The sequence below is a fragment of the Sceloporus undulatus genome, chromosome 2 (assembly GCF_019175285.1).
Source record: "Sceloporus undulatus isolate JIND9_A2432 ecotype Alabama chromosome 2, SceUnd_v1.1, whole genome shotgun sequence".
NCBI lineage: Eukaryota > Metazoa > Chordata > Lepidosauria > Squamata > Phrynosomatidae > Sceloporus > Sceloporus undulatus.
Window position 1 is genome coordinate 73505603 of NC_056523.1, and position 18643 is coordinate 73524245.

The 18643-nt window shown below is 42.4% G+C and overlaps 1 protein-coding gene across 1 annotated transcript in view; it reads right to left on the reverse strand.

Moving 5' to 3' along the window:
• The window catches only part of DOCK3 (dedicator of cytokinesis 3), a 294107-nt gene that overhangs the window by 4962 nt on the left and 270502 nt on the right, over nt 1-18643 (reverse strand). The window contains 3 exon segments of the mRNA XM_042447484.1: nt 874-956; nt 13009-13096; nt 14210-14328. Coding sequence (XP_042303418.1) covers nt 874-956; nt 13009-13096; nt 14210-14328 — 290 coding nt within the window.

Here is an 18643-nt window from a genome sequence, read left to right on the forward strand (position 1 = left end):
AAGTAGAATCCATCAAAATAGTTTCTTCTGCACAACCAAAATTAAAGATATAGAGGTTCTTTCTTTGTATCTATCATCCTATTCAACAATGGCATACTTAGGAAGATTGAGTTTATCCTTTTGCGTTGTTATGCTTTGATCACTCAAAATCAAAAGGTTTACTAAAGTTTGATTTGTATTACTAAAATTTGATTTATATTACCACTGCTAATTTGAACTTTTAGCAATACTGCCATTTAGAATAGATTTATTGTGATACTTCGCCCATGATGTCAACCAAATCTTCACTAAGGGAGGGATACAGATGGGTAGAAAGGGGCAGCGAGACGTTGCCCCTTTCTGCCCCGGATGGAGGCTGCAGCAGACAAATGCTGTGGCCTCTGCAAGGCCTAAAAAGAGCCCACTCCCAGCGGGTTCTTTTTGTGCCGTGTGCTGAGCGCCATTGGCACCCTCATATGCAACAATGATGTCTGTGTGGTGCGGCGCTATTTGGGCGCTGAGCCACACAGACTTCATAATTGCACGCCCTGCGTGGAAGGGTGCATGCAATCATGGCGTCCAGCCCTACAAAATCCTAATTTCGGCCCCAGACCGTCACAAAGCGCCAGTCTGTACAGAGCCTAAGTTAAGCAACAGAAGGAGGCTTTGAGGCCTTTAAGCAGAGGCTAGATGGCCATCTGCTGGGGATGCTTTGATTTGGATTTCCTGCATGGCAGGGGGTTGGACTGGATGGCCCTTGCGGTCTCTTCCAACTCTATGATTCTATGATTCTAAGGGTGACATATATTCTGTTAATCTATCAGGCCAAAGAGGAGCACATAATTTCTCCCAGTACATTCACTAAATCAAATGGAGTTGGAGAGATCATTTTACCTTTCGCAGTGTTCGTGCAGGCAGTGCTGGGGGGCCATCGTTCAGGTGATGATGGAAGGCATCAAAATGCAATGAGTAGTGACCTTAAATGAGATAAACCAAAGAGCAGTAGATCAGAAGTAGCACTTTTGTTAATTGTCACTTGTTATTGCTGTGTATCTTCAAGTCATTTCACTTAATCCTAATAGTACAGTGCAGCTCTTAGAAACCAACCCTTTTTACTTTCAGTTTCAATGTTCACAGTAACACACAGAACAAATATCTTATCAAGGCTTCCGTGGCAAGACAACAGGCTCTTTACACATCTGAAACCTCAATTTCTCTTTAATAATTTAATAATTGGAGCTCAATGAATATTTATTTGTAGATGAATGCTTTTAGAAAGGTATCAGGTTAATCTACATCACTCACAGGCCTAATTCCAGTCCCAAAGCACATTCACAGAACTACTGAACTTTTAAAGATGTATGTAACCGTCAGCCAAGAGAATTAGGAAAGTCTTTTTTTTTTTGTTCCTTTTCTTTTTTCAGAAGGAAAACAGATGATGGCCTTCATATGGTTTATCTGGGCATTAATGCAGGTTTGTTTCTGCAGAGCTACTGGCCATATCCTTACCATGGGGTAGGCTTCGGGGAGGCACTGGTGGGGCCAGGATGCTCCCAACATGAGCAGACAGGAATGGCAAGGCCTCTCTGGTTCCGCTGTCCAGACTCCAGCTGCTTGGTGCTGCTGGAACAGCTGAAGGATGGAAACAGATGGAATTTGGGTAATATTATAATACAAATGTCACTGGGATTTATTTAATGGGACTGAAGGCTGCCTTTTCTTCCTTTCTTTTAAAAAAAGCATCTGGAGTATTGTGGGACTGGTCCCATGCTCTTAAGCATATTCACTGAAGGTAGTGAGTGATAAGGAACTGTGCACTTTTTGGTCACAGGAACAGAACAGTTTCTAGGAATTAACATGATCAGAATATCAAGAACAGATTTATGGAATATATATATATATATTATATATAGTAAAAAACAAGAGGAAAGGAAGTAGGTATGAAGAACATAAAAAAGAAATTTCACTATACAGAACAGAGCCTGTTACTGTGCCGCGATGACCAAGATGAAACAAATTACAGGTATTCTCTTTTGCTCTCAAACTATTTTAAAGAAACACAACCACCTGAATATTCATAGAATCAAACAGAAAAAGCCCTACAAGAAAATGTCCTTATATAACCCATGGTGACAATCATATCCCAAAGGATATAAATATAATCTTGCTGACAGAAAAATTCAGCCATGGAACTTGGCCAAAGTCATGCATCCACAGCAACAGTAGAGGACAGTATTATAGCAGAAGACAGTACTGTAGTTGGAAGAGGAAGGAACTACCAGCTTGCAGGCTTGAAATAATCTCTTTTCACAAACTGGTAAAGTCAAGGTAGGTGATATAACTGATATTAAAAAGCAACATTTACACTAATTTATATTAACAGTAGCTTCAGTTTAACAAACTCTCACTCTCATTGAATACATAAAAACTAAACTACTGAGCAGATGTAGCATAAAACTTCTGTATATGTAACTACCGGTATGTTGTTTCCCCTCTATCCTACAAATAACCCTACATTATCTCCAGACTCCCTTTCCATAGCCATTTCTTTAGTGACTGAAGCAGAAGGCATAAGAGAACCATCATAGCCAAACAAAGGACAATTACTACATCTGCTGAGAAGTCTGGAGGATTCATAGACAGATGGTGCCTGTATCTAAAAGGTAGTGATGGTAGTGGGGTGGGTTGGGCTGTTATGTGAGGTCAGTACAGAATTGTGACCTCCACAATGTCAAAAAGTCATCCTACCTGAACACTAACAGCATGATTTATGTCAGTGAATGCATACATGAAGCAGCTTTAATTTCACAGATCCTAAAATGATCATCATCTTCCAAGGCAAAAATAAAGTGCTTGTATGCATTAGCAAAATAACAGTCAAACCCTCCCTCCTGCATGCATATAGAATGAATATAGTTCTGAATAGGTTTTTTTAGCTTCTATAACTACAGTAAAATGTATTTCATGTCAGGGAAACATTTCTTAATGTTACGTGTCCTTTTTTTAAAAAAAATTAATATTCTGTTTATGCTCTGCAGCTAATTTAAATAGCTCTGGTGCAATGTTAGGCAACGTCATTGTATCTTGGTATACAATGTTAGGCAATAATGTTTTAGACAGGTCTACAAACAGGAAGCATCTTCTCTGCTGGTGGCAGCAAGAGACTATCAGTCTGTTGTCAGTAGTGAGGCAGTGAAAAGATAAAATGATATACAGTGGGCCCATGGTATCCACTGAGATTTGGTTCCAGGATCTCCCATGGATACCCAAATCTGTGGATGCCCAAGTCTCATTAAATACAACAGCATAGTAAAATGATATCCCCAATATAAAACGACAAAATCCAGGTTTGCTTTTTTGTACTTATATTTCTTGAATATTTTAAATCCATGGATGGTTGAATCTGTGGATTCAGAGGGCTGACTGTACTTGTTAAAATTTAGTAACTTGAGATTTCAACTTGTCTAGGGTTTTTTTTTTTTTTTTTCATCAGGCCACACTGGGTGTTTTATCAGTAAAACCACAGCTCATTTATCATAACAACAAATGTTACTCATCGTTTTTCTTTGTCTTGTTTTCATAAAACACATGATAGTCTTGCATCTTTGACTTGTTCTAAAAGGTAAAGGTAAATGTTTCCCCTTTGAAAAGATTGTCAAGTACTGTCTGACTGTAGGGGGTGGTGCTCATCTCTGTTACTAAACCAAGGAAGTCAGCGTTGCCAAAGACGACTCCTTGGTCATGTGGCCAGCATGACTGCATGGAATGCTGTTACCTACCTATCAAAGTGGTAACTATCTACTTGCACTTTATATGCTTTTGAACTGCTAGGTTGGTAGAAGCTAGGACTAGTAATGGGAGCTCACTGTGTGACATGGTGCTTGGGCCTTCAACTGCTGACCCACTGACCTTGCAATGATCAGAGTCATCATCTTAACTGCTGAGCCTCTGCATTCGATGTCCCAAACATGTCAGTTAGTTTCTCAATACAGCATTAAGGTAGAAGGGTTGTCAGAAAATAGTGGAGGTTCCTCCTCCATTGTATTGCCTATGTTAATGTACGTACAAGATGTTGGGAACAGTGAATGGATCAGGATTCTGCTAATATACTACCTATTCTGCTACCTTGCTGAGTATTGTGGGTGTAGTGTTGAATTCTTCCAAGCTACAGGTTTTTGGCAATTTCACTAACATAGGTGTAGTTCCTCCACCAGGAATTGGTGCCGAAGACTGAGGTTCTTTACTGTATGCCTGTTGGTTTGAATCCGTTAGGATTTTGTAGAAGTTGCCGTGATGGTTACCGAAGTTTCCAAGGTTACAATACTCAGTTCCAGTCACCAGTCAGATCACCTTCAGTATTTTCCTTACGCATTCTTACACTTTGGTCATTCAGGAAATTAACAGGAATATGGGCCCAAACAGACAGGCCAAAATAAAGCTACTTCGGGCCACTTTGAAGGTATGCTGTTTAAATGATGCATTGAATCAATCTAGGTACATACTTACACCTCTGTCAGAATTATAGAGCAAAGTGTTACCCGTTTCACCTAGTGTGTCAGTTTAATTCATCCTGGGATCCCTTAAATAGATGTAAACTAGGACTCCATGGTATTAATTACACTCATGGTGCTGTCCTTGTGTAGATATTACCAGGCAGTCCTGTTCCTAGGTTGCCACGCCCCCAAGCCACCGGGGAGGAGCACCCAAGGGACTGCTGCCTGCGCTGCTGCTGCGGCGTTTCTGGAGGGAGGGAGGCCGGTGAGAGCGGCCCCCAAATGAGACGCTGCCACGCCCCCCAAGCCACCGGGGAGGAGCGCTGGGCACAAAACCTGGGAAGGTGTCTTTTGTTAGGAGCAGAGAGTGCTGTTATATTGTTTTGTTAGGAGATTGTGGACATGGTGTGTACTGGGTTTGGTGATGGTATGGAAGGTGCGGCTGTGTTAAACGGGGCTCCCATTGGAGTAGTGTGGGGCAGGGGGAGATATAGCAGTAGGAGGGTGGAGACATATCGTAAGGGAAGGCGGGATCGATGCATAATATCTATCTCTCCTTCCATCCACTCTCCTAGCCAAAGAGACCTGTGGGTCAGTCCAACTGTACCACAAACCCTATCTCTGCTCCTATGCAATGCCAGGTCTGTTAGGAATAAGACCCACATAATACACGATCTTGTGGAAGATAAGAACTGCGACCTGGCTTGCATTACCGAGACCTGGCTTGGGCCAGAGAGCGAAGCGGTGTGGGCAAAGGCCCTCCCTGCCGGGTACTCGGGTAAGGACCAGATTAGGGGAAGTGGGCGGGGGGGGGGGAGTTGCCTTGAGCTATAAAAACACCTTCTCCTTGACCAGGAACCATGTTCGACAGACTAATTACATTGAGTGTATTTACCTGACCCTGAAGGCTAGGGACAGTTTAAGGATTCTGTTAGTCTACAGGCCACCCCGTGCACTAACAGACTCCCTGGCCGAGCTGACACAGCTGGTCTCGGAGCTGGTGCTGGAGTCCCCTAGGCTTCTTGTCCTGGGAGACCTCAACATCCCCTTCGAGGCTAGTCATGTTCTAACTGGTGCGGCTCGGGAGTTCATGGCTACCATGACTGCCATGGGCCTGTCCCAATTGGTCTCAGGGCCCACGCATTCTGCTGGTAATAGACTAGATCTTGTTTTCTGTACGGACATGGAGTCTCCGTGGGCAGAGGTAACGAATATCTCTGCCCTGTCATGGACGGATCATTTTCTGGTCGAGGCTAGTATCAAGGTGACAACCCAGATCCCCCCCGGGGGTGGCGGACCTATTAGAATGGTCCACCCTCGAAGGCTGATGGAACCCAAAAGGTTCCAGGAAGCCCTAGAGGGCTACTTGGTTGGAACTGACGGTGATTCTGTTGATGCCCTGACCAACACCTGGGATACTGATCTCTCCAGGGCTATACACAGTATCGCTCCCAAGTGTCCTTTCCGGCCCGCTTCCAATAAAAAGCCCTGGTACACGGAAGATCTCAGGGCAAGGAAGCGGGCTGCGCAACGACTAGAGCGCAAATGGCGGCGACATCAGGACATAGCCGACAAGACACTCCTAGAGTCGCTTTTGAAGGCCTATGGAGTGGCAATTGGTGCAGCTAAGAATTCGTTCTATGCTGCACGAATTGCGTCCGCGGAGTCGCGTCCAGCAGAGCTGTTCAGGGTGGTGAGAGAGCTTACCCAACTGGCTCCCCCCCTGAACCCACTATTGGAGCCATCGAAAGCCTGCTGTGATGAGTTTAATAACTTCTTCGCGGATAAAATCTCTCGGCTAAAGGCTGATCTTGACGCTGTTATTGGTTCAGAACCGAGAGTAGAGGCGTCCAGAGCTTCCATGGACTCAGTTATACTGGATCAGTTTGAGTCTGTTAGTACCAAGAATGTGGACAGGATCCTCAGCAGCGTTAGGAAGACGACCTGCTCTCTCGATCCCTGTCCTTCGTGGCTGGCAGTTCAAGGGGGAACGGCGTTAACAGAAATGTTGCGTCGTATTGTTAATTCATCATTCAGGGAGGGCTGTTTTCCATCTAATTTAAAGATGGCCATTGTAAAACCTCTATTAAAGAAGCCCTCCCTTGACCCCCTAATTCGCTAATAATTATCGGCCTGTGTCACTGCTGCCATTTTTAGGGAAGGTGATCGAGAGGGCGGTTGCCTCCCAGCTGCAGAGGGTCTTGGAGGATACGGATTATCTGGACCCATTTCAAACTGGCTTCCGGGCGGGCTATGGGGTTGAGACTGCCATGGTCGCCTTAGTCGATGATCTCCGTCTGGGCATGGACAGGGGTAGCGTGTCCCTGTTAGTGCTCTTGGACATCTCTGCGGCCTTCGATACCATCGACCATGGTATCCTTCTGGAGCGCCTGGGGGAGTTGGGTATCGGGGGTACTGCTTTGCAGTGGTTCCGTTCCTACCTCTCGGGTAGATTCCAGATGGTGGAGCTGGGGGACTGTCGCTCCGACAAGAGGGCCCTCATATCCGGGGTCCCTCAGGGAGCGATTCTGTCCCCTATGCTATTTAACATTTACATGAAGCCGCTGGGAGAGATCATCCGGAGACACGGGGCGCGGTGTTATCAGTACGCTGATGACACCCAAATAGTCTTCTCTGTGTCCCCAACTGATGCAGTGACTAGGGATGGCATCTCTCCGCTCAATGCCTGCTTGGAGTCAGTAATGGGCTGGATGAGGGAAAACAGACTCAGCCTGAATCCAGAGAAAACGGAAGTACTTGTGATAGGTTCCCCTGGTCCAGGGATGGAAATTTTTCCACCTGTCCTGAACGGGGTCACGCTCCCTGTAAAGGACACTGTTCGTAGTCTGGGGGTGCTCCTGGACTCGTCGCTCCACCTAACTTCTCAGGTGGATGCGACAGTCAGAGGCGCCTGTTATCAGCTTCGGCTGATACGCCAGCTGCGACCCTACCTGGGCCGGGGGGACCTTGAAACAGTGGTACACGCACTGGTAACCTCTCGACTCGATTTCTGTAATGCGCTCTACATGGGGCAACCCTTGTACCAAACTCGGACGCTTCAATTGGTTCAGAACATGGCGGCTAGACTGGTTACGGGTACCTCCAGAGCCAGTCATATAACACTGGTACTGGAGGACCTACACTGGCTGCCAATTTGCTTCCGGGCGCAATACAAGGTGTTGGTTATAACCTATAAAGCCCTAAATGGCTTGGGCCCAGGGTACTTGGAGGACCGCCTCTCCCCATACAATCCACCCCGCACTCTCCGGTCGGGGGGGAAACAGCTATTGAGATTTCCTGACACGAGATATGTGAAGTCTGCACATAGGGCTTTTTCTGCTTCGGCCCCGCAGGCTTGCAACTCTCTCTCTGTCGAGCTCCACTCAGCCCCTTCCCTAGAGTCCTTTAGGAAAAACCTAAAAACTCATTTTTTCCGTCTTGCTTTCCCCCATGTCCTTTAATTCCATCCTTCTCCTTTATATTGCTGTAATGTAATGGATGTCTTTGGTGTCATTGGTGTTATTAGCTTTAATGGTTTTAAAAGGTGATTGAATGATGGATATTTTTATGCTGTAATTTATTGCTAATGTGGGGGGATTTCTTTTATTGGATTTATTGTTGTTATATTTTAATTGATTGTAAACCGCTGTGATCATTGGAATAGCGGTATACAAATAAAGATTCATTCATTCATTCATTCATTCATATGTTCTGCACATTCTAGACTTGGTCTGAGGGTGTGGGAAGATCCAGATTATTCTCCTCTCATAGCCAGACCAGCACCTGGTACATTCTGTACATCAGCTCTTACTAGGTGTTGAAGTGGTGGTAGTCTGTTGCAATGATCTGGCCTTGTGATCTGTCCTAACTGATGGATTGAATTAATTTCCAGAATGCCATCAGTGAGCTCACATCAGCTAACAACAGTTCTACGAATACTATGGATAATCTTCAAAACAAGGAAATAACAGGATTACTGAACTCTTTACAGACTGAACCTCAATTTACTTTGGTACAACTTATGAACTTTGAGCAATGGAAGGAAAAAGGTGACAAAAAGCAGGTGAAGAAGAACTCAAGATGAATTTGAGCAAATAAAACTGTAGCTGCACTGTGATCTAATGCAGCTTTTCTAAATAAAGCAAAAATTTCTACTATTTTGCAACTGCAACAGTTGTTGCTCCTTACAGCTAAGGATTTAGCTGCCATGATGCATGTCCTGGTAACTTTGAAATTGCATTGTGTTACTGTACCCAATGTACAACTGCTATTGAAGAGTATTCAGAAATTGCGGTGGTTCAGAATGTAGCAATGACGCTGCCAAGTAATGGCTGTTGTAGAGATCACACATTATCAACCTTAAAGTGCTTCACTGGTTTTAGTTCATTTCTGATAGGAAATGTTTTAAATTATATGTTTTAAAATTTTTAAAAGTTTTAATTATTTTTATATGAACTTCCTTAGATATCATTCCATAAAAAGCAGGATATGAGGGTTTTTTTAAATAAATAGTTGACCAAAATATTAAAATGGAAGTGTTAATGAAAGTTCAGACACACACACAAAAAACTTACACTGCTGTTGGTATTTAGGGTTTATAAATGGCCACGGAATAATTAAAATAAATATGAAGTAAAAAAGATAGTAACTGACAGGAAGAAATATTAGGATTAAAAATTAGACATGGAAAATGGTATCAAGAGACACAGAACCTCTATCTAAAATTTATTTACTTATTATGACTCTGAAGACCTAAGTAAGCAACTATAACCTATGATACCACATGATGGCAATCAGAGTCCATTTATGACTGTTTGGAGCCCATTGCTTTCTGAAGCAATGCCACAACGCAAGATTTAATTCTGCTGGAGTGGGAAGAAGGAGGCTATGGTAACTCAGAGAAGTGCCATGTGCTGGAAAGAGCAGAAATAACCCCAATGTTACTGTATTGTGTTATTTTATGTAAGTCACTTTGGGAATCTGTCTAGCCTGAGAAACAAAGTATCAATCAAATAAATACATCAGACACAGAATGCTACTAAATTGCTGTTGGCTGTCATAAAATGTATGTATCACCATTGACAATAAGACTGTCAAAACAGATACTGTTGCAGTCATAATACATTGGGGATACAGTATATACCTTAAGAATGTAAGAGCTCTGTGTTCAATATAGAAAATAAGTAGGAGCTGATGTATGTGGGAGTCACTGGTTACCTACTCTGCATTAGTATCTTAGAAGACTGAATCCTGGGTGAAGAAGAACAACTGATTATGGCTATGAGTCCTACTGATATCCTTCTTTTAGTGTTTGGTGAATTCCATCTAAGGGATACTGGCTATTAGTAAAATAGTACTGCTGTTGGCTGATTCATCTGATAATACTGGTATCTGTTCTTTGTTATCAGACCACTGATGTTAATTACTAATATATCACATGATGAAATGCCACCATTTTACAGAACAGCTACCAAATATAGCTGCTATACGAGACAACAGAGCAAAGCTCAAATAATGAACTACTACAGTATTTTTTTCCTGATCAGTATAAGTACCCCCAAGGGAAAAATGACATACATGTTAGTATTGTATTCAGCATTTACATCGTAACACATTTATCTAAAGCCCCTTCATTTTACATACATCCATATCCACGGATTCTGTGTACATAGATTCAACCATCCACAGCTTGAAAAGGTTATTAAAAAATTCCAAAAAGCAAACCTTGATTTTGCCATTTTATATAAGGGATACCATTTTACTCGACCACTGTATACCATGGGACTTGAGCATCCACAGATTTTGGTATCCATGAATATGGATCTATGGCATCCATGGATATGGATGGCCATCCTGGAACCAAATCCCAGTGGATATCAAGAGCCCACTGTGCTTTGTCTGATCTAATTATAAAATTAAAGAACACACATTAAAACCAAAAATAAAGCATGCAGCATTTAAATTATGGGTGTTTGGATATTCTCCCTCCTCTGTCCACACTGTGCCAGAGTACTATTTCCATACCTATAAAACCTGACCTACACTTCTGATCCTGAGTAGTGTTCTCTGATAAATGGAATGTTCAGATAAGGGCCAAAGCCTCTATTGTACTACTATAGTGTCCAAAGTATCCAAAGTATGTTTAAAGTGGTTAGATTTATAAGCATAGAAAAGTTTGAAAGCTTTAAGCTGTTACAGATTGAGACTGAATCCAGACAAAACGGAGGTGCTCACAGTAGCGGCCCTGAAACCAGGAATCGGGTTGCAACCTCTGGTCCTGTATGGGGTCACACTCTCTGTCAAGGACTGCATTCGCAGTTTGGGGGTGCTCCTTGATTCGTCGCTCCTGATGTCAAATCAGGTAAATGCGACAGTCAAGAGTGCTTGTTATCAGCTTCGGCTAATATGCCAGCTGCGCCCTTTCCTGGAAGTAAGGGATCTTGAGGCTGTTGTCCACGTGCTGGTAACCTCACGTCTAGACTTCTGTAATGTGCTCTACATGGGGCTACCCTCGTACTTGATCTGGAAACTGCAACTAGTACGGAATATGGCAGCCAGAGTAATTTCTAGAACATCTAGGAGAGATCATATTACTCCGGTTCTAAAGTCCCTCCACTGGCTGAATATTAGTTTCTGGGCCCAGTACAAGGTGTTGGTTATTACCTTTAAAGCCCTAAATGGCTTGGGTCCAAACTATCTTCGGGACCGCCTTCTCCCCTACAATCCTCCCCGTGCACTTCGGTCCTCTGGGAGAGGCCTACTTCAGCCACAAACATCTAGGCCAGGGGTCGGCAACCTTGGCCCGTGGGCCGGATGCGGCCCGCGGAGGCCTGCCGACCGCCCCCTGGCTGCTGTTGCCGCTGCCATCGTTGCTGCCGCGGCCGCCCATCACGGATTTTCGCCGCTCTGGGCGCACCATTTTGGGCGGAAAAATGGTGGCGCCCATAGCGGCCTCTGGGGCTATGGGTGCCGCCATTTTTCGCCCAAAATGGCAGGGAAGGTCGCGCGAGACTTCACCGCCATTTTGCCGCCCAAAATGGCGGCGCCCAGAGCGGCGAAAAGCCGTGACGGGCGGCTGTGGCGGCAGGCCTCTAGGAGGCCCGCTGCCATTGCTGGGGTGCTCCAGGAGGGCTCCGACGGTGGCAGGGGGCCTCTGGGAGGCCCGGTGCCGTCGTTGGGGCCCTCCAGGGGGCCCTCCAGCACTGGTGGCCCCCACCAGCTTTTTTGCCGGTCTCTGATGGGACCTGGGGCCACATCAGGGGCCAGCAAAGATGGGGAGGCCTGGCCCCTGGAGGGTGGAAGCTCCACCCCCCAGCACGCGGTCCCGCCCCAGAGGGTGGAAGCTCCACCCCCGGCACGCGGCTCCGCCCCAGAGGGTGGAAGCTCCACCCCCAGCACATGGCCCCGCCCCGGAGGGTGGAAGCTCCACCCCCGGCTTCGGCCCCCCCAGTCGCCTGAGGGACAGCAACCCGGCCCCCGGCTCAAAAAGGTTGCCTACCCCTGATCTAGGCTCTTGGGTACCTCCCAGAGGGCATTTTCCATTGTCGCCCCCAGACTGTGGAACGGCCTGCCGGATGAGATCCGTCTACTTACATCCTTAGACAGCTTTAAAAAGGCTGTTAAGACGGATCTCTTCCGGCAGGCCTTTCCAGAACAGAGAACCTGGTCTCAGGAAACTCCTATGAATAAATAGATACCGCCGCTCCCATTGATTATTGTTATATTGATTATTGTTATGTTGTTTGACCTTTGGGTCAGTTTTAACTTGTATGGTTTTAATTCTCTATTAGATTTAAGGGGAGGAGGGTACTAGGGATTTGATATGTTTTGTATTTTTAACTTGTTAGCCGCCCCAATTGCTCTCAGAGGGGCGGGATACAAATAAATATTATTATTATTATTATTATTATTACAGGATATTTTGCCAAGAAAAATAACCGCAGAAAAATAGAAGTGATGCTTCTTGAATGAATACACATGCATAGGTATCTTCAGCTATTGGGGAGAACTCTTCAAGTGATTTGCACTGCTTGTGTTGTATTATCATACGCTGAATAAGAAAATCCTGCTTCATAACTCATATTTCTTCCCATGGCTACAATTTCCACATAGGGAACATACTTTCACACGTGAAATGTGGCACAAAAGTGAATATTCTGCTGGAGAGTGCATGGACACAGTCACTGCTCTATGATCAGTTACTTGTTCTGCATACTCATGCAAAATCAAACCATTTTACTGCATTTTAAATCTTTTGAAATATATAGCAATAGTAAGCAATAGCACATTTCTATACAGCTTATCAATGAACTAGCACTCCCGAAGCAGTTTACAATGTATAAGCCAGTTGCCCCTATACTTAATTTAATGTAGAGATGATCACAGCATAGAAAAAGAAGTATCACATATGAGCTGGGTTTAAGAGATTATTAGAGATAAAACCATTTTGCATAAACATAAGATATTAATGTCAAACCAGTGACATTAGTAGATTTGTATGTCAGAAACAAAATAATATGTATTCAGCAAAAGATACCTTTTTCAGCTACAGATAGATTGGGGTCACTACAGGGTTTGCATGGTCCAATCACCTGATGGAGCAAGGCTCTCTGGAAATTTGGGTGCTAAGAAAGAGAAAAGACCATTGAGAATAAACACTGACATACTTGCTAATACAGAACTCTAGGATAATTGGTGGAGTTTCTTTCTGCAATGGAATTTATGACTCACATGAATGTCAGTATATTACTATCAATCAACTGGCTTTTAGTCCTAGTACAAATATATTTATTCCAAACAAATGCCAACATGGCCCTTGGAGCATCAATAGGTTTTTTTAGGCTTATAATAATATAAATTAACAAATACTAAGCCTTATTTGTTCAGCAGAATATGCAATTATTTATCTAACTCTGGCAGGTATCTTGTTAGTTTCAACTAAAGTAGACTCATTCACTCAATTGTTGAATGGTGCATTAGTACATAGATAATTCCCATTGATTCAATGGGTCTACTTTAGTTAACACTAACTATATTTTAGGCAGGCATGTTTTACTTTTGAATAATACAAAATCAGTATTTTGAGATTGGTCCATGTTTCTGTGTAGATTTCTAGCTGTTTCCTCTGAAACATCTGAATTTATAATCTGATTGTTAATGTTGAATTCATTTTGCAAGCCTGATTTTTCTTCCTAAGCTGTTTTGGCTGATTATAGTAAGCTCTCAAACAAAGAAAGAGAGAATACCTAATTCTACAAAATGGATAAGGGAAGAAACAATATTTACTTTTGTATAAAAGAGTAACAAAAACTTCAGACATTCCCCTTCCCAAGAAAGGTGAAGCAGCTATTCTTAAGCATGGTTTCCCAGAAGGGAAATATTTCTTTTAATCTGCAAAGATACAGAGAAACAAAACCTACTTGTGTGAAAATGCACACTGTGTTTAGACATTAAGAATCCTGGCCTTTTTCTTTCTCTTCCCTTTCCATTCAAAACGAAAGGCAGACAAGAAGCATGGTGCAAGGTATGATGTGGCAGCAGAATAATACTAAACATGCCATCCCTTGCCCAAAGCAGGAACAAATGGGAACAGGACCTCCCCTGGAGGTACAGTAAATTTCAATTAAACTGAATTCATTAGTTCCCATTTCTTAAATATCTTTCTTTTCCTGTGTAGAAAATGGATGGTATGTTAACTCTCAGCTAGTACATTCAGAAAAAGATACTGAAATTCTTACCTGTCCATTTTCCATGATAGCTGCAGGATACATAGCACTACTAGGACGGTCTCTGTGTGTTGGTAGCAGCATCATCAACTCTCGATTATGACGGTATTTATCTGGTAGAGAGGGAGAGCCTGTAAACAAGTGAGAACAATCACGTATACATGACAAAACTCAACAGATCTTTGGCCCAGTCACTTAAATTTCTTGAGACACATGAGCTGCAATTAATGAAACATTGATTACATTTCAGCTTAAGATGAAATGATTTCAGTTAGCAGATAATGGTTCATAGTCATCATTGCTCAATTGATCAGCCCATAACAAAAAAGCAAAGACAGACAAACTGCTGTACCTATAAGCATACTGTTTAGCAAGTCAAGGACTGTTTTCTACAAGCCCATTCTGACCAAAATAAAACTACATCTGGTAATTCTGCCAGCATTAACTGTCCTTTCATATGTAGATCACTACAGGGGTGGCAAATGTGTGGCACCACAAGGTGAATATTCCAAAGCAAAAATGTACTGAGGAGTAGCATTTTTGATCTTACATCAGTCGCGGAAGATCTCTCCCCACATTATTCCAAGTCTTAGAAAGCTACAAGACAAAACTAGAAGTAGACATCTGGTCATTTCTAGTTTTGACCTCTTTTTTGGCTAATTTTCCAGCTTGGCGTAGCCTTTGAGCCATTTTTGGGCAAAAAAAAAAAATCCTCCCCAGACATTTTGAAATACTATCCCTTTTTCATTTGCTAAACCATCTACTAAACAAGAGTGCACTTAAAATCACAGAATCATAGAGTTGGAAGAGACCACAAGGGCCATCCAGTCCACCCCCCTGCCATGCAGGAAGTCACAATCAAATTACCCCTGACAGATGGCCATCTAGCCTCTGTCTAAAAACCTTCAATGAAACAAGCTTGCTCCATCCTCAATATGGCCCACTCCAGATGGGTGCAATAGGACACCCTCATCACGTGCGAGGGGTGGCACTTCTAGACGTCCCTTGCCCCTCACACGTGACGAGGGCATCAAAATGGCAGCGCCTTGTACAGAAGGGCGCCACCATCATTACGTGACAGATGCCTAGTGTCCGCACATCGTGGTGCCATTATGACATTGCGAGTGCACCATTGGCGCACTGTGGCAACATAATCATGCCACAAGAAGAACCCGCTTTTTGGTCTGCGGGAAAGTCCCGTGGTCTGGAGGCTGCGGCTTCCCCGCGGACCAAAGCTAGGCACCAGGACACCGTCCTTTTTGGACGGTCTGTCCCGCGCCTTTTACATCCTTTCAGATAGTTAATCAGGGCTATCATATCACCTCTTAACCTTCTCTTCTCCAGGCTAAACATACCCAGCTCCCTAAGTCATTCCTCATAGGGTATGTTTTCCAAACCTTTCACCATTTTAGTCACCCTCCTTTGGACATGCTCCATCTTGTCAACATTCGTTTTGAACTGTGGTGCCCAGAACTGGACACAGGTGAGGCTTCACCAAAGCAGAATAGAGTGGCACTATTACTTCCCTTGATTTAGACACTATACTTCTATTGATGCAGCCTAGAATTGCATTGCCCTTTTTAGCTACCGCATCATACTGTTGACTTAGTATGTTCAACTTGTGGTCTACTAAGACTCCTAGAACCCTTTCATACATAGTCTCATTCAGCCAGGTGTCCCTCATCCTATATCTATGCATTTCATTTTTTTTGCCCTATGTGCATGAATTCTCAAAGATTATTGCCAATGGCTCTGTGATTATATTTGCCAGTTCTTTTAATACTCTTGGATATAGTTTATCTGGTCCTGGAGACTTAAATTCATTTAGATTAACCAGGTATTCCTGTACTGCCTCTTATTCTGTGTTGCATTTCCCGTATTGTGTCCTCTGCTCCAATTTCCTCAATTTGAGCATTTTTTTCCTTTTGTGAGAAGACTGAGGCAAAGAAGGTGTTGAGTAGTTCTGCCTTTTTGCTGTTTTCCGTTAGCATTTTGCCATCTTCTCTACGCAATGGCCCTACCATTTCCTTCTTCCTTTTGCTGCGGGCATATCCAAAAAAGCCTTTTTTATTATTCTTGACTTCTCTAGCAAGCCTGAGCTCATTCTGCACTTTAGCTTTTCGGATGTTACCCCTACAAGTGCTCACTATTTGTTTGAATTCCTCTTTGGTGATTTCCCCCCTTTTCCATTTCTTATACAGTTTCATGTAACTTTCGTCGGCTTCATGTAATGAAATTAAACAGATATATACATATATAGCTCAAACAGCAATTTATCATTCTAGATAAGATATAAATTTAAGCAGTAAACAAGCTTATTTGAAACTGTCAATTTATATCATTGGTAAAGGAGCTTTTGTTTTCATTTTGTTCATGAGCCATTTATTAGCCATTTTATGACATTTATTAGCCTTTTATGACTGCATAGTTTAAATTGTAATATCTTCTGAGGGGGAAGTCCTTTAATAAAAATTATTTGTTGAAGTTCACAACTGTTATAGAGCTTTATAATAAAGAGAACACAAGAATCCATCTCCACAAGATGTATTAATGTGCAAAATCTAATGCACATTTTGAGCTGCAGATATGAGCTTTAACTTGTAACTTATCTGTGTCACAGACATGTTCTTCAAGGACAGGCACAAACAACATATTGTACAGCCATGCCTGCTATTGGGGTGACATGCTCCCCTTTGCAAACTTTCCATGATTACACAAATAGTATCGGAACCACTCCAAAACAACCGTTATTTCTAGTCAATATGGCTTTCACATAAACAGAAGCAGATCATGCAAGCTGAAGACGGAGATTTAGCACAAAAGTTAAGGAACAATACAGTTAGCAGAGCAGCCTCACAATTTCTTCAGTGCTTTTCATGTTACTAAGCTCAAAGAAACACAAGTTCAGTGGTATGATTATATACTGTTTCCTAATTCTCACTGCATTCTCACAACATAGAACACAAATCAGTTCGAACATCCTACCATTGATAATACTCATTTAAATATGCACTAACATTTTATGTTGTCTCTTTTACTCACAGATAGTCCTATTTCTGCATGACAAAATATAAAATACTGAGCTTTTAAGAGTACCAGTAATTACATTATGGCACAAAGCATATTGCACATCTCCTCACATTTATCATGTATCATGTTTTAGCAACACACATGCAGCTATAATGTACCATAAATTTGGGGGAACTCACGGCTCCAAAGAGACTATGGTACTGGTATGAGCTGTAAATCACATTTATACTACTTTTGGTAACAGGAGTTTCAAAAAATTTGCTGACTGTGCCTTCTTGTTGTGACTATTACAATCAACAGAGGGCAGTATTTGTTAAAAATTTCTTTTAAAACTGAAAGCATAATGTGAAAAATGTGAAAAACCTATTTGTAAATGAAGGAAATGTGTAAATCTCATCTTTCAAACCAAATGTATAGAATATTCTTTCAGCAACAGAAATGACACCTGCCCATATATTTTTTGTGTGTGATTTTTCCCTATCTGCAGGCACAATATCGAATGATGGAGTTGCTGACTCTCTCATGTGTACATTTATTAAGTTTAAAGCTCACTGCTTGTATTCACTACATATAGGACATATGTGTACACATTAGAAGTTCCTGGTTCTGGTAACATGCTTAATTAAAGAAACATGGTGCAAAATAAAGGGAAGAGAAGGAATACTAAACTGTGAAGTAAGTAAGTAGGTAAGTTCATAAAAGCTAAAAAATAGCACAAGCATGGGGAATCGGGGTGGTTGTGGGAACAGTGATGTCATGGACATTATTGGGGTAAAATGCACATGCCTGCATCCTGCAATCCTAGCTCAGTCACATTCTACATAGTTCTTACTATTGTGATGAATACATTAGCAGAGGGACAGTTCTGTCAGCAATAAAGTACAGTATTGGTTTTGAATGCTAGGACAATTTGATATTTCTGCTACTGATATGTTAGGCAGAGAAAGATGCTCCAGAAGTAAGGACCTTTTTGCACAGATTATTTTTAACAGCAGACATTCACCTTTTTTGCTCTTAGTTTATCATTGTTATGGATTCTCGTCTTTCATAGCATAAGCTGTAATTTCAAAATAACAGTGTAGGTTTGTGCTTTTGTCTTACTGCATAGACACGTTGTTCCCCTGTCTTTCAGAAATACATGGGATAGTTTGCCTCTCTTTCCATAGTTGGACACATTCCTGACCTTAATATAGTGAGCAGTGATGGTGAAATTGTGCCAGAAGATGTGCTAAATAGAGAAAATCTGTGGGAGAAAATGACTGGGATTTTTGTTTTAAAAAGAAGCCTCTATAACACTCTCTTCTCCTTTGCACCCACAGTGATACAATTCTCAATTCAATCACATACACACACCTCTGGAAATATGGAAAGAAACCAAGTGTCTTAAAGTTTTTAAAAAGGATACTTATTTGTCCA